At 36.2% G+C, this 17,020-nt stretch overlaps 1 protein-coding gene across 2 annotated transcripts; it reads left to right on the forward strand.

Annotated features, from left to right (window-relative positions):
• The first annotated feature begins 6,295 nt into the window (after positions 1-6,295).
• LOC131059193 (disease resistance protein TAO1) lies at positions 6,296-16,786 on the forward strand. Of its 2 annotated transcripts, XM_059221337.1 has the most exons (9): positions 6,296-6,413; positions 12,086-12,152; positions 12,247-12,366; positions 12,473-12,786; positions 12,911-13,056; positions 13,349-14,439; positions 14,578-14,847; positions 14,961-15,716; positions 15,862-16,786. In XM_059221337.1, the coding sequence occupies exons 1-9, from the start codon at positions 6,373-6,375 to the stop codon at positions 16,489-16,491; spliced, it is 3,435 nt and encodes a 1,144-aa protein (XP_059077320.1). In that variant the 5' UTR covers positions 6,296-6,372; the 3' UTR covers positions 16,492-16,786. The 2 variants fall into 2 exon arrangements, with proteins under 2 accessions (XP_059077320.1, XP_059077319.1); XM_059221336.1 differs by lacking the exon at positions 6,296-6,413 and having other exon boundaries at positions 11,731-12,152.
• The last annotated feature ends 234 nt before the right edge of the window (positions 16,787-17,020 follow it).

Below are 17,020 nucleotides of genomic sequence, written 5' to 3' on the forward strand. Positions count from 1 at the left end.
GATGTAGAGTATAATCTTCTCTTAAAACAATAAACAAGGAAGGGGATAATCAAATCCCTCCACAACATTTCATGACAAAATAGATCCCAAAAGGCCAAACTTCTAGTAACCAAAACAATGGGATTTAAACATAACTTGCACAATACGCATATACATACATATATATACATTTCCACACACATAGCAAGCAATCTTTCATAGACAATCTTTCGTAAATAAAAAGCATAGAAGGGATTCAGATCCTCCAACCCGTAAACAAAGAAATGGACAAGATTAAGTTGTAGAAGATACACAACCAAGGCAAATCCACAACTAGCCAATGCAATCACAACTTTAACCCAAGCCTCAAAATCCAATCTTCAATTGTCATGCAATCACATAAAATGCATTCCAAGCCAAAACTTTAAAAAATGCAATAACTTCCACCTCCAAAAGAACCTCCTGAAAATATCAAATTGCCATATTTAAAATTAATCCAAAAATCATGCCTCATCACAACCAAAACCAAAAATTATAAAAAATAATAATAAACTTACCAACCATCACAAAAATCGAGGTAAAATATTATAAAATAATATTAACCCCCAAATCCAATCTTAAAGCCAATGGTAAAACAAGGTAGGTAAATAAATGCTAAAACAAATAACTAAAAAGGTAAACAATAAAATAAGCCAATTAAATAGATAACCAAATAAGCCAAATGCATAAATAATACAAATCCACTATTAAATATAATTCCCACAAAATAACATTAATATTTATAAACTCTCAAAAATTAAACATATATAATACATATCTAAAACCAACCATTAATGAATTTAGTACAAATAAACTATATATAAATTAATTAATTAAGTATTTAATTAATAATCCACAACTCCACAAAGCATCCCAACAAGGATTAGACAAAATACCACTTAACGCCTACAAGGACAACTCTAGCCATGACACTAGGACCAACCATGTACCAACTAAGCCTAGAGTATGTGATAGATCCTCATGTCACCTCTGATCAACTTGCCATTAGGATTATAGACACGCTCATACTTATGAAACCGGGTGGAGTCAATGTCTAGTACTGCATTCTTGTATAATCATCAATGTCTATGCAACCACATAAACATTGCATATATTATGAATTAATCAAACATGTGAAAGAGAGTCGCGACATTATACCATGCTCGTAAAACAAGTGGCATGGCCTCGTCCCTATCACGACCGCAGTAGAAGAATAATCATAGCAATCGTAACACCATCAATAAACCCATCATATTCAATATAAGCATGATGTAAGGTTAGCACATAGCACCATATCATCATAAACAGATATTAACTCCACATGCATATAAAGAGTGCATATAGATGACAAAGCATATGTCCATCATCATAATAATCCTGAATATATCATCATCCACAATAAACCATAATGTATCCACTGTCAATATGGAATGTCCAACATCAACTGAAAGCATCTGAAATATACATAGATCCATAAGTATTAATCAAGAGCATCATAAAATAGTCTAAACTTGGTCCATAAAGTCTATCAATGCATAAAAAGAAAGACAAGTCAGGAAGGGGTACTACAAAAGATGAAGCTTAAGGTTAGAAATAAAGTTAGTGTTAGGGCTAATAGTAGAGTTAGAATTAAAGTTAGAGTTACACAAGCAATTAACCTTTTTTAAGATGACAAATTTAATTAAATAAATATATTTAGTAAAATATTAAAATAATTTATATTGTTTCAATTTTTTTGTTTTAATTGAAATAATTCAAAAAGAAGGATAATATAATACAAGGGAGTAAAAAAACTACCATAGTAGCCATAACTAACACACAAAACAAAATTACAACAATAGCAAGTGAATGTTAACAATAGGCCATTATAAGATAGTAATTGATGACAAGCCTTAAACTTGATAAATAGATGCTTACAATTTTTGATTTTAAAATAATTTTGCAACTGAGCTGAACAAAGGAATTCTTCTTTATGTAGCTTGAGAATTTGATGTTTACAATCTTACAATAAAATTTAGATCTTGGACTATTCCTTAGAGACCCCTACATTTGAAAAAAAAAAAAGAAAAAAATTGTTCTAAATTTATGAGTGTGCCCCAATCTCACAACTTGCATATAATTTTTTTTTTAAGATCCAAGGTTATAATTTATTTTGCATAATTTATTTTAAGTAATATATATTTACAATACTTAAATAAATAATTTGAAATAAATTTAATTCAAATAATATGAATTTACAATTATAATAATTAAGAATTATGTTTAAAAGTGATTTTATTATTTATCCCAAGTATAAAAGTTAAGAAATTAAGCTTAAAATAATCTAAGTTTAAAATAATAATAATTTACAATTATGTTTATGGGTAACTTAATTATTTACAATTAGAATTAGAATTAACATTATAAATAGAATTAGTAATAGCGGGAGAGGTGAGAGTGGAGGTTCGAGGGTTTCCTCAGGGGAGGAGGAGGTTGATTCTGAAGAGGATGGAGACGACGAGGCTTGGGTTGTTGCAGGGATGACTGTTCTACGTGTTTCGTTGTTTGGGGTGGTTTGGTTTGTTGCAGGGGCGATGGGTGTTGTGTTGGGAGTGGTCTAGATGCCCCTTCCTTTCGTGGGTTCACAAGTTTTGGTTCCCTCTCTAGGCTTTGCAACGTTTGTTGGTGCTCTGTCTATTGACCATGGTGTTGTTGCAGCTTTTGTATTGCGTCGGGAGGAGGTTGTGGATTCCGTTGATATTTTCTATGCTCCTATTATAGTTTGTGTTCTTGCGGTTGGTGCTTTGTTTTCACATGGCTGTTGTTGTGGGTTTGGCCTGGCTTGGGAGTGGAGGGGTTGTTGATGTTGTTTTTGAGTTTGGTGGCGAAGCTTGTGGTTTTTGCTCCTCTTCCTACCTCTTCTTTCTCTCCCTTACTCTCATTGGCAGGCGTTGGGTGGCTTCTGCTATTTTTTGGCATTTTGTGCAAGGCTTCGCTCGGTCCTAGTTCTGTGCAACTGCTTTGGTGGGAGTCTTCGGCTCTGGGTGAGCAAGCCCTCGGTTCTCTCCTTGTCTCATCCATGTTTTGGGATTCTTTTGCTCTACCCTATTTTTTCACTTCTTTGTTTGCAATGGATTGCCCTCCTATAGATATGGAATGGTTGTTTGTGTGTTGGGTTGTGAGAGGATTGCATGAGCAGTCAGTCTACTCTCCTCATCATCCTATTGAGGTGGCCCTTTCTCCTATTGAGGTTGATATTTGGTGTGAGGGAGTGGTTCAACTTCTGTTGGTTGCATGTGGACTTTATGGAACATCGGTTTGCTTTTCTCATTATCCTATTGAGGTGGCTCTTTCTCCTATTGAGGTGGAGAGAAAGGGTGAGGGAGCTCTTCAGTTGTTGCAATTTGTGTTGTTGGTCGAGGTGGCATGTCAATTCTTTCATGGTGTCCTTCACAGATGGGTTTGGGTTCCCTTTCAAAACTTGGTTTTCCAGTCTATTTTATGGGTTGAGGGAACCTTCAAAAACCCTCTTGGTCTCTTTTGTAAAAGATTTCGGGTTCCTTTTCAAAGCCTTGTCTCCCAGATTGTAATTTCAAGATGAATTGTTGTGGTATGGGCTTTGTCTAGTTGTGGGAGCCATGTAAAACCCACATTCAAGGTTGAGGGAGCTTGGAAAAACCTTATTGTCTTTGTTTTTATCAAAGGCTTGCTGGGTGCTAGTAGTTTTCAAGGGCCCAATTTGGCCAAGGTTTGTTTTTGGTTAGGTTTGGGTCTTGTTGTGTTTTGTGACCCAAGGATTCTGTAACAGCTTATGGGATCCTGGAAAAACCCTTCTTGTTGGTTGAGGGTGCCCGAAAATCCTTCATTCTCTATTTTTCTGAGGTTTCTGTTTGCTGACCCAGATTCACTCCTTGTACCAGTCTGTTCTTTAATGTCTTTCTTTTTATGTTTGGCTAGTTTTGGTTGGTAGTGATTGCGCTGATTGCTAATTATTTATTTGACAACCATTGTTTCTTGGGCTTTGGATGCCCATAAGTCTAGAAGGTTTAAGATCCTTTCCAAAATCTGTGGTTTGCTGCCAAGTAGTCTTGCCCACTGTTGATGGTAGTTCTCTAATTGTAAGGGTTTTGGGGCCCCTCAAGACTTATTTTATCCTAATCAAAAACATTATAAATAGAATTAAGATGATTATCATTATTATGGTTAGGATCAAAATATAATTAGAGTTATAATTAAGATCAGGGTTGCAAGTAAGATAGAATAAGGGTTATAGAATTAGGATAACCATCAAGGTTAGAATAACTATAATTAGGGTTAGGGTTACAATCATGGTTATATTTACAATTAGTATTATTATTAGAATTAAGGCTACGCTTAGGTTAGAGTTGGAGTTAGACTAAAATTTGGCTAAGGACAAACTTTAGGGTTACAATCAAGATTATAATTACAATTATGATTAGTGTTAGAATTAAGGTTACACTTAGGGCCAGGGTCAAGGTTAGACTAAAAGGGTAAGGATGAAGCTTAGGGTTGGAAATAGAGTTAGTGTTAGGGCTAGCAATAAAGTTAGAAGTAGATTTAGAGTCACAATTATGGTTTTAAACCCTTTTAAGACCTAAATTTGTATGATGGTTTTAATTAAACAAATAAATTATAAAATATCTTTATGCAATCGAATATTGAGAATATATTCTCCCATTCATTGTATGAATACTTTGATAGGGTTTAAATTCCACTAATGTAAATTAATTCCTTTTAAAATAAATAAATAAATTTCACTAATGTAAATTAATTCTATTTTTTCCCTTTTCCTGGAAAAGTGATTTTAAGTTTCTAGATTTTATAATTCTTCCTTTAAACAAAATTATCTGACATATTCTAATTTTAGGTTTTAAATAAACAGTTTATTACATTGAAAAAAAAAAAAGATTTGAAAGATGACATTATCTAAACTTATTTTTGTCTCTAAAAAATATAAAGAAAAATTTTAGATTTACTTTTTCATTTTTGAATTCTTCAAAATGTGATTTGAATATGTGGCGTTTTTTTAAAAAAGAATTTGCTCAAAAAGATCTTGGAGGACAAGAGATAGGAAGAATAAGACTAAATATCATTGAAGTTTAGAGTACTAAATTTTGTATGGTTTTTGATTTGTGAGAGTTGTAAAAAAGATATCTCAACTATCAACAACAAATAATAAGGTGACAATATGCATGCATTATAAACAAATTTTGTATTACAAAAATATTTTTAACAACTCACCGTTTAATTTCACTTGCATTCATTCTTATTAACTTTGTTACATTTCAAAATCAATCTATTTATATTATAAATAAATAACCACAACTAAGCAACTCATTTTCACTTTGTATAAATTATTCCTTCCAATATATTATTTAAAATATTTTTAAGATCAACCTATCCATTTCATCTCTTTTTGGTACAAATGCTAATACATGGAAAAAAAATCTGCTAATTTAATTCCTTTTATCTTAAAAAAAGATTTCACATGAAAGTAAAATGATTTAATAGAAAGTGACATCGCCATGTATTTTCCTTCGGTCTTCTTTCCTAATATATTATTTAAAATATATTTTAAAATCAACCTATCTATTTTATTTCTTTTTGGTACAAATGCTAGTACATGGGAAAAAAATCTGCTAATTTAATTCTGTTTATCTTAAAAAAGATTTCACATATAAGTAAAATGATTTAATAGAAAGTGACAAGGCTATGTAGTTTCCTTCAGTCTTCTTTCCTAATATATTATTTAAAATATATTTTAAGATCAACTTATCCATTTCATCTCTTTTTGGTAAAAATGCTAACAAAAAAAAGATTTCACATAAAAGTAAAATGATTTTACATAAAAGTAAAATGATTTAATAGAAAGTGACAATGCCATGTATTTTCCTTCCGTCTTCTTTCCTTGGGACTAGTTTATCCCAAATGATTTAATAGAAAGTGACACTCAAATTTGGACTTAACTGCCGACTTCTCTATTTAGGGTCTCCCTTTCCACATTTCCTTCACATTCACACGTACCTTTATGCTTTTTTATTTAGTGTAGTCTTGTCCCACAGTTTCTCTTTAGTATCACCTACAGATTCCCTAGTTGTATCGCACTATGTCACACTCAATTTCAGACATACCTGCATACTTCTCTGTTTACGTAGTGTTCTCTCCTCCACACATTTTCCCTCAAATTCAGACTTTCCCTGCATACTTTGCCTCACTCTCCATCTCTCTAGTGTTAAATACACCCAATAGTGTTTTCAAGTTCAACTGACCATTGTCGCTTTGTCTTCTCTTTACTCTCTTGCAATGGGCAATGGTTGCTGATCTACGTCTTGTTCCTCTGAAAACGAGATTGCAATGGATTTGGGGCTTCTTAATCAAACTAAGCAAGATGTCATTCATCTCGACCAATGTATGTGTTTTAGATTATAGGATTTTTAATCTAGAAATATTCTCCCATATATCTATTGTGCAATGCTTAAATTAAAAAAAATTAAAAAATAATATAAATAAAATATATTAAAAATAAAAAATAAAAAATAAAAAATCCATTTATTGTAATGTTGATTCTCCTTTTATGTACCATCGGCTGTGTTTTTTTAATTAAAATTCACTTTTATATTGTTTGAGCCCTTAAGGTCACCCATGTCCTAAGTAACTAATTTTCTACGTATTGGATACCAAACGCTGGACGCTGGATTATGTTTTTACGTATATGTCTGTTAGTATGACCAACAACTTAGCGATGACGATTTGAAAAGCCATAAACGAGTTGGACGACAGTTTTCTCGTTTTCCGAGCAACACAGACACGTTTCCCAGAACACGTACGTTTCCATGGGTGTCAGAGTGTATACGGAAGCACATGATTTATAGGGTCTTGGGGAGGCTAGCATGTGCGGTTTACATTGCTGCTCAGCCAGTGCCATAAATCCGCCTCGCTTCATCATTGCAATCCCTCTTTTTCCATCACCCACCAATCTATTCATAATTGGGAAAACAAACTCATTGTTAACCTCTCTAGTGCGCACTTGGCCTCCGATGCTTTCAACTTGCTAAAAAGAGGCTTGCGGTTTGCCTTACCCCCGTGTTCCATTCTCCATCATGATTTCCTCATTGAAATTGAAAACTCTATTCGTTCCCTCCCTTCTCATGTTGCTGACGAGATTCGTCAAGATTGTGCCTTTACCCTTCGTCATGCCAAACCCTCTAAGTATAATATCCCGAAGGCTGGGCGATCTTCTTATGAATCTTTTGAAGAATAATGACATTTTCATTATTAAAGCGGACAAGGGGAACGCAGTTCTCCTCATGGACAAGCTTGAGTATAATTCTAAAATGCTTTCCCTTCTCTCTGACCCTTCTTGTTATAGGATTTTATCTCTCAACCCTTGCCCCAAAATTTTCATAAAAGTCAATCTTGCTATTTCTCGCTCATCATTTGATGATTCCACTAAGAGATCTTTGTACCCTTCCAGAGAAATTACCCCTCGCATCTGTGGTGTCCCTGAAATTTACAAATCGGGCATTCCTCTTCGTCTCATTGTTGACACCATGGGTTCTCCCACCTACAATCTTGGAACCTTTCTAGCCAAATTAATCTCTCCCTTAGTTGGTAAATCCAACACTTTCATCAAAGACTCCACCCATTTTGTTGACTTTATCAAGAACCAAAATTTGGAGAGTCATGACCTCTTAGTGACCTTTGACGTGGTGTCCCTCTTTCTAATGCCATTGAGATCATCAAGCGTAAGACCAATGATGAGCTTGCCTCTCTTATTGAGATTTGCCTTAGATCCACAATTTTCTCCTTCCAAGGGGTCATTTATGAGCAAGTAGATGGTGTAGTAATGGGTTCCCCCCTCTCCCCTATCATTGCTAACCTCTACATGGAGTACTTTGAAGAATCTACCCTCTCCTCCTTTCCCCTCAAACCTAAATGGTGGAAATGCTATGTGGATGACACCAATGTTTGGTGGCCACATGGACGGGAAAAATTAGAAGAATTCCATGCTCACCTTAATAGCTTGGCCCCATCCATCTCCTTCACCATTGAGATGGAGTTTGATAACCATATCCCCTTCCTTGACATTTTGCTCTCCAGGAAACCCGATGGTACTTTAGCTCGGTTAGTTTATCGCAAATCCACCCACATTGACCTATACCTTCACTCCTCCTCCCACCACCACCCTGCCCAAAAAGCTAGCATTCTTAAAACTTTAACCATTAGGGATGGCACATTTGTGATGAGGACCACTTGAACCAAGAGTTAGCCCATCTTCGTTACGTCTTCCTTTTGAATGGCTATAACAACAAGCAAATATCTAGAACCTTCAAGCAAGCCAAATCTGTTATTTTCTCCAACCCTAAGCCATTTGGTCCCTTCACCCTCCCTTTTGCCACTCTTCCTTACATCGAAGGCCTTTCCCAAAAAAATTCCAAAATCCTTCTTAAGAAAGGCATTCGTTGTTCCTTCAAACCATTTTCGACCTTAATCAAGTGTCTCCCTTCCATCAAAGATCCTAGAGACAACTTTATTAATTTTGGGGTTTACAAAGCCATTTTCTCTTGTGGTACCCCATACATAGGTGAAACTGACTGCTCTTTTAAGACTAGAATCAAAGAACACAATGCAGCTATTAAGCATGAGCGTGTTCTCAAGTCGGCCATTGCTGAGCATTCCTCTTCCACCAAGCACCACATGTGCCTTGACAAGACCCAAATCCTTTCTAGTGACGATAACTTCTTCCAAAGAAAGCTCAAGGAATCCATTGAAATCTTTAACCATCTGTCCAACCTTAATCGCGACGAAGGTTGGAACTTGAACTCCTCATGGCATCCTCTTTTATCCTCCCTTAGAAACCCTTGAACCTCCCCCCTCCTTAATCTCTCTCCTCTTTTGCCCCTTTTCTCAGGTTCCTTTTTTCCCGTCCCCTCTTCGTTTCACTTTTCTTTCCTCTTTTGTAGTCTCCTCTCATTTGCATCCCCTAGGTTTCCCTTTTGCCCTTCATCCCCCTCCCTTCTCTCTCACTCCCTCCCTTCCCTCTCTTTGTTTGGTTCTTTTGATTGTCTTGTATATATATATATATATATATATATATCATTTCTCCTTCTTTTTGTTTTTATTTTCAATATTTAGTTTATTTGTTCTTTTGTATTCTTTTCTTTAATTTATTCATGTTCTTTTTTGTATATGCTCATATGTATGTGTTCATTTTCATAGATTTTGTACATGTGTACATGCACACATTCTTATTTATTTGTTCATTTGTATATACATATACATATACATACATACATACATACATATCTATGTGTGTGTGTGTGGGGTATACACACACACACACACACACACACACACACACACACACACACACACACACACACACACACACACACACAACTAGAATTCCCCATGAACCATAGGAACTACTTTTCTCCCTACTTTCTCTCCATGCTCGATTCTATAACTATTTGCACTTTTCACTTAGCGCCATAGAATAGTAGGGGAATAATACAATAATACCGCCACCCTACAATAATCTTTAGGGGGGGAGTCGATCTACCAGTCTGGTTCATATGACTGTGAAAGTGACCAACCCCCCTCCCCTTCCTAACCCTAGCCCTAACTTTCTCAAAAGTCTGGTTCATATGACTGCCCACCCACCCCGCCGCCCCCCCCCCCCCCCCCCCCCCCCACACACACACACACATATATATATGTTTTTACACATACACATTTTTAGTTGCATTTGTTCATTTGCTTGCTTTTTGTTTATTTCATGTCTATGAGTTTTTATTTTTTATCCTCTTATGATTTGTTTTTTATATTTTTCGTTTCCCTTCATTCTTATTTCTTATTTTTTCTTATTTACTTATTCATTTTATTTTTTATTTTCTTGTTATTTATTGGCTCCCTTCTCCTTCAATTCTTCTTCCTTTTCTTTTTACTTTTCCTTTGTCTCTTATTTTATTTTTTATTTTTTATTTATCATTATATTGTGATTTTTTATTCTTCTTTTGTTTTTTATTATTGTTACAAAAATTGTCCTTGTTTTCCTTTCCCCAATTCTATCTATTTATCCCTTCTTGGTCTGCAATTGCATTCATTCTCATCCTACAACGATCATTGAGTATGATCCGAAATGTTGATGTAATTTTTTTTTTACTTTGTTGAAATCCGAAAACAAAGACAACAATCTTGATAGATTGTGGAAATCTAATCTCATTGAAAAACATAGTTTATTACATTGGAAAAAAAAAAAGTTTTGGAAGATGACATCATCTGGACTTATTTTTGTGTCTAAAAAATATAAAGAGAAATTTTAGATTTACTTATTTATTCTTTCAATTCTTCTAAATGTGATTGAATATGTGCCATTTTTTTTGCTAATGCAACTGGGTAGGTTGAATAAGAATTTGTATGCTTTTAGTTTAGACAATTCAAAAAGATTTTGGAGGACAATAGAAAGGATAAATAAGAATACATATCATTGAAGTTTAGAATACTAAATTTTGTATGGTTTTTGATTTGTGAGAGTTGTAAAACAGATATCTCAACTATCAACAATAAATAATGAATATGTTAAGGTAACAATATGCATGCATTATAAACAAATTTTGTATTACAAAAATATTTTTAACAACTCACAATTTAATTTCACTTTCATTCATTTTTATTAACTTTATTACATTTCAAAATCAATCTATTTACATTATAAATAAATAATTACCACAAACAAATACATTTTTTACTTTGTATAAATTATTCCTTCCAATCTATTATTTAAAATATATTTTACAATCAACTTAACCATTTCATCTCCTTTCATACAAATGCTAAAACATGGAAGAAAATCTGTTAATTTAATTCCGTTTATCTTAAAAAAAGATTTCACATAAATGTAAAATGGTTTAATAGAAAGTGATAGCGCGAGGTATTTTCCTTCAGTTTTCTTTCCTTGGGACCAGTTTAGTTCATTGTCACGTACAGATTCCCCAGCTGTATCACAGTTATCTCCCTCCTCTATGTCACACTCAAATTTGGACCTAACTGCGTACTTCTTTATTCCGTTTCTAGATTCACGCGTACCTATATGCTTTTTTATTTAGTGTTGATCCAGTTGCTTAACCAGTCCCAGCTCTCCTTCCTCCTTCCCCCAGTGAAAGTCCCAGATTGAGTCGCTTACTCGTAGGTGGCAGCACCGGGGCAAGAAGCAAAGGTAGTTCACCATTGGAGACAAGGGTACTGGATCGCTAGTTGGAAGTGGTTGGATGAGTCAATTCTAAATCCGATCGATTGGTGGCCGGGCGACTGAAATGCCGGCATAGGAATAAAATAAGAAATGGAAGGGTGAAAGCGCCGCCTTGGCAGCTTCCTAATTAATTAGCCTGCTAGAATAAGGAATCATAGGGTTCCCTGCATTGGGAGCCCTTCGCAGATATATAATACCCTCCCCCCCCCAATAATAATTGTAGATTATTGTAGGGGTTCCGGACCCTACCTCCACTGATTTCTTCGCCCCGAAAGGCTCCTCTGTTGTGCCCCGGGGGCTTCTAAGAGTGGAGGTTCTCCTCTCCTCTTCGGCCTATAGATAGTAGGGGCTCGAGTGTAGGTTCTCCCTCTCCCTATCGGTCTCCCTATCGCCCTACCTTTCTCATTTAAGAAATCAGGGGCCCCCACCTGCCCTTCGGGACCGTAGTCTTGTCCCACAGTTTCTCTTTACTATCACCTACGGATTCCCCAGCTGTATCGCACTATGTCACACTCAATTTCAGACATACCTGCATACTTCTCTGTTTAGCTAGTGTTCTCTCCTCCACACATTTTCCCTCAAATTCACTCTTTCCCTGCATTCTTTTCTATTTAGGCTTCTCTCCTCCCACATTTTTCCTCACTCCATTTCTCTAGTGTTAAATACACCCAATAGTGTTTTCAACTAACCATTGCCGCTTCTGTCTTCTCTTTACTCTCTTGCAATGGGCAATGGTTGCTGCTCTGCGTTTTCTTCCTCGGAAAACGAGATTGCAATGGATTTGGGGCGTCTTGAAGAAATGGTGTCAGATCTCACTCATCTCGACCAATTGATTTCTGTCATTGACGAACGTCTTCAAGCCATCGCTGCTAAAATTGATAGAGTAGGAAAGACGACTTGTGTCTCTGTGCTGTTATAGTTTTTGTTGGTGATAAATTCAACTGGGACATAAATCTAAACTTTACAAAATTTTGCAGGTCCAACAGAACACGTCTACACAGCCAATTGGTAGTTCCTCTACGCTTGATTCTTGCAAAAACTTCGGCAAGGATTTAGTGATGAAGATGTCGAAGCGTGCAGAGAGAAATCGTTGCATGGTATAGGACTTGATCTATTTTGTTTTTGAAAATTAGTCCCTAAAACTTTGCACGTAGAAATTGGTTCTTAATTTAGGGTGATGAATATTCGTTCCTTTTCGAGCAGGTGTGCTTCAAGTCTGCCTATAATCGTGAAACACGGAAAGTGGTTATTGAGGTTCTGAAAGGCGCCACCCAGATCCAGTTGTTGGGGGCAGGGATATGCGTGGTGGGGTATTTGTTGGATCAAATCGAACTACTTTCCAATAATAGGGACCAATGTATTCAGATATTGAGATTGTTATGTGCTCTGGCAAGGCGCGTGAAGCAATTAGATCACCTTGTCCCTGTTGAAGAAAAGAGCCTTGATGAAGCAGTTAATTTCATTTTTGACGGGTGTGTTCTGTGTCTCTCGCAAATGAAATCTCATAGGTTCTACAGGTAAATGTTTAATAAACATTTCATCTTGTGTAGAGTAAGCAGAAGAGAATTTTTGTAGAAAGAAAGATTTTTCACTTCACCTTTTCTGTCGGTAAATAAGTTGACCTATTTTTCATGACTCTAGGATTTTTCAAGCTTCAGCGGATGCTGGGGATCTCCAAAAACTTGAGTCACAGATACGAAATACCTATGCAGATCTCACCCTTGGGGCTGTGATCGGAAACACTCCTTATTTTCGTCCTCCAACACAGGGGCAAGATCCTAAACCAGGTACTGTTTTGGATTGACCTGATATGGTATCCCCGTTTATAAATTTTCTGTGGGTTCTATACAAGTTAAGTTTTGTTTATTTTTTATTTATTTATTTAGTAATCGATTAAAGTAGAGGAGCGAGAAAAATATTTTAGTATGGAGGCGACAGAAGTGAGTTACTAAACTAATTGAGCATAATGGGTTATAAATGGCCATTTGGGCTATAGTTTGTACATCAATTTTTATCTTATTGTTTGTAGTGTTATAGCTGAGCCATGGCATGTGTGTTTGTCTTGGATGAAATTTTCAGTTGGGAGAGAAGTCGCAAGAGATAGAGTAATTAAGCTTCTAACAATGGATCCAATTGATGATTCAAAGAAAGCTGTTGTAATTTACGGGTTTGGAGGAATTGGGAAAACAACTATGGCCTCTGCTGTCTTCAAGAATCTCGAACTTCAGGGCTACAGATTCTGCAGACTCGATATGGATCAGAATATTTCCAACGACGGCATCAAGCAGCTTCAGCAGCAGGTATTGAGAGAGCTGTTTGACCAAGGGAACATCATGCTGAACAGTTATGTGGAAGGTCAAAACCAGTTAACAGAGTTTTTCAGAAAACCTGGTGGTGATCGCATATTCATGTTTATTGACAATGCCCTTGAAGCAAATAACCTTGCTAAGCTTTTGCCAATTGATTTATCCTGCCTTCCCAATGGGATGAGGATTCTTGTCACCACTAGAAAGCTTGACCAGACTGACATGCTTGATCGAAAAGATTTAAATTTTGAACGCATTCCGTATGAGGTAGACGTGCTTACCTCCTCGGCCTCCAAAAAACTTTTATTTAAAATAGCTCTAGGCAGTGCCAACGCATCACTTCCCCCAGGCATAAACGGCACAGATGTGGAGGAAATTGTGAATATGTGCGGTGGGATTCCTTTACTTGTAGAGTTAGTTGGGCCCAAATTTAAAAAATATTTGTCCAGGGCCTCAGAATTTAAGTCTCTCAACGAATTCCTCAAAGATTTCGTAGCAGCTGGTAGAGACATTGAACGTGTGGTCGATGAAGTATATAAAAGCTTGGATGAGCTTTCTAAGGAGGCCTTTTTAGACATCGTGTGCTTTTTCGATAAAGATGCGGTACGAGAAGTCAGTGCGGCTGTTGGAAAGGTCCAACTTGATGTGCTTCTGGATGCGGCACTTGTGAAACTCTCTTTTGATGACGATGATGAAATTTTCTGGTCCATTCTGTGGGGTTCTGAGGAGGAAAGGACGCAGTTTTTTCTCGGGGTAAGGAAGGTGAGAGTTCACGATATAATAAAGGAAAGAGGAAGATGGTTGTCCAAACAAGATAGAATAGTGGAGGTGGAATCTTTGAAGGATGCTCTACAAGATACACAGGTATATCTGGTGTAGGTTTTAAATTTGTTTTATTAATTTGTTTGATAGCGGTTGTTTAATTTATGTTTATAGTTTTCTAAAATAGACTATTAGATTTGAAAATCGGTTCTGATAATTAAATTGGAAATACTTCAACAGAAATTGCAGAAAATAAAGGGGATTGAAATTTCCAATTCCAAGGATAGTGATGTATTAGAAATTGAAGCAGAAAGGCTAGACATTATGCACTCTTCTTTGAGAGTTCTGAAAATCGCCAATTCCGTTAAACTGAATGGAATATGCCAACGCAGTTTTGAAAGTCTTAAATATTTAGGTGTTGATGGGGATTGGCCTATGCACCCCAAGCAACTCAAAAGACTGACTCTTTTAACGGGGCCAGAAGGAGCAAATAGTGAGAATGTTGATAAGGCAAGTGCCATTTCTCTTTCTAAAATGATTAATACTTTTGAGCTTTATAATACTGTTTTTACTAAATTAGTTTATTTATTTCCTTTGTCTATCATTTGGAAAATGATGTGCAGCTGCCGGCATCTTTACAAATATTGTCTCTGAAAGATTCTGCAAATATTCCTACATTGCTTCAAAGTTTTGACACCCTATCATCTCTGGAATACTTAGAGTTAAAAGGCTGCCATGCACTGGTGGAGTTTCCAACAACCTTTGGCCAGTTACAGTCTCTAACTGAACTGGACCTAGAAGGATGTAGTAATCTCACTACACTTCCGGAGAACATTAAAAACCTATCTGCCTTTCAAATCTTGAATTTAGACAGTTGCACTAAATTGGCCAGCCTTCCACCCACCTTCGGACAGCTCAAATCTTTACAATATTTAAGTATGAGCGGATGCAGCGAGTTGACCCGGTTGCCAGACAACTTCCACAATCTATCCACTTTGCAATTGCTCGACTTACAGGAATGTGAGAAACTGGTTGAATTACCTATAAGCTTTGGTTCTCTATCTGCTTTGAAGTATCTGGATTTGAGTAGTTGTTCCAGCTTAAAGTTCCTTCCAGAATCATTTGGGCAGCTCAAGTCTTTGAAAATCCTCGACATTAGTAGTTGCAAAAATTTGAAGACGCTCACTGGTGGGTTTAGATCCTTAACTTCACTTATGGTATTGAAAGCATCATGTTGCAAATCATTGGATGAAGAGGCGGTGGACATCTTAGTTGAGATAAGAAGTTTATTGTTCCTAACTATAGATAAATCGCCGTCACTGATTCAGCGGTGGACACAAATAGGACATTGCTACCCTTTGATTGTGATGCGTGCTGGGGTGAGTATGAACAACAAGATATGATGTGGTGAAATTTTTTATTTTCCTTGTTTAGTGAAGCTTAATTGTTTAAGTATTTATCTTGAAAAGACATTTTTTTGCGGTTATAATTGTTATTCTTATCTTTTCCCTTTGCATTTCTCAGGATGATGAGGAGGAGTTCTTGCACACTGTTGAGCATACGCTATTTCATGGTGGAAGCAGATTTGTGGGCGTGGATGGTGATGGTGGACAATTGGTAGACTGGTCTTGGTCTTGTTTTTCAGGGGAAGAAGAAGAAGAGGAAGTGGAAGTGGAAGTGAGTATGTTGTTGACAATGTGTGATTTATCTTTAGATTGCAATAACAGTGCTTTACAAATAGTGAGGAAGGAAATAGAAAGGAGAATGGAGGAAAGCCGTAATGGTGGGCAAAAGTTCCAGATTGTATATGCAGAGGCAGGGGATTCAGTGGACAGCCAGAGTGAAGAGCATATCCACCAAACTCTCATGAAGCTTTTACCCAATTGCACTTGCGCTTGCATGCCTGTCGACAATAGAACAAGCCGACTATTTGCATTTGCTCTCTATAGAAGACTCCAACCTGAGTCGAGGTATGTAATTCAATCGTTACACACATGTATTTTTAGATTAAGAGTTGGAATGCAGAGAGACAAAAAATGGGCAGAATTTCAAAGTGAATGTTTTCCAAATGATTACGAAGAGGCATTGATATATCAGGGAGGTGGGTTCAACAAACTCTTCTCCACTCTGGATTTCTATCGTTTTCTTCGGTAAGGTAGATAGACTGAAGTCTGAATAATCCGTCCTGATTTTGCAACGGTGGGGATGTTAAAAGCATCAACATTGGACTGTTTGAGAGAACTATGTGTCTTTATGTGTCTCTGTAGTTGGTATTATTATGAGACTAATGGAATTTGTGCGATTTAAATCATCAATTTATATAGTTGGTTTAAAAATACAGTTCCCCTTAATTTAAGTGCTAATAATAATGACATATTTATTTCATTGTAATGGTAAATAGAAATTCTATACCATATTATTCTGAACTTGCTGTTTCAGATATTATTCTTTTTCTCGTCTCTGCCATGTGTAAAATCAGATGATGACAAGATTCAGATATTATTCTTTTCTTGTCTGAACTTGCTGTTTCAGATATTATTCTTTTTCTTAGTCTCCTAGTCGATCATTATAATCTTTGATGACAAGATTCCTAGTCGATCATTATAATATTTCTCAGGGGGAGGTTTACATTGTGCTTGGCATGGGTCTCTTTGAGGTTCCAGCTTTCCTGATATTAAGTGAT

Source organism: Cryptomeria japonica, chromosome 5 (genome assembly GCF_030272615.1).
Source record: "Cryptomeria japonica chromosome 5, Sugi_1.0, whole genome shotgun sequence".
NCBI lineage: Eukaryota > Viridiplantae > Streptophyta > Pinopsida > Cupressales > Cupressaceae > Cryptomeria > Cryptomeria japonica.

Bases quoted from the DNA above. Each gene is read 5' to 3' on its own strand.
- LOC131059193 (XM_059221336.1), top strand. From the start codon at position 11,994: ATGGGCAATGGTTGCTGCTCTGCGTTTTCTTCCTCGGAAAACGAGATT. The intron at 12,787-12,910 runs GTAAATGTTTAA...TCATGACTCTAG, and splicing joins AAATCTCATAGGTTCTACAG to GATTTTTCAAGCTTCAGCGG. The intron at 15,717-15,861 runs GTGAGTATGAAC...TGCATTTCTCAG, and splicing joins TGATTGTGATGCGTGCTGGG to GATGATGAGGAGGAGTTCTT.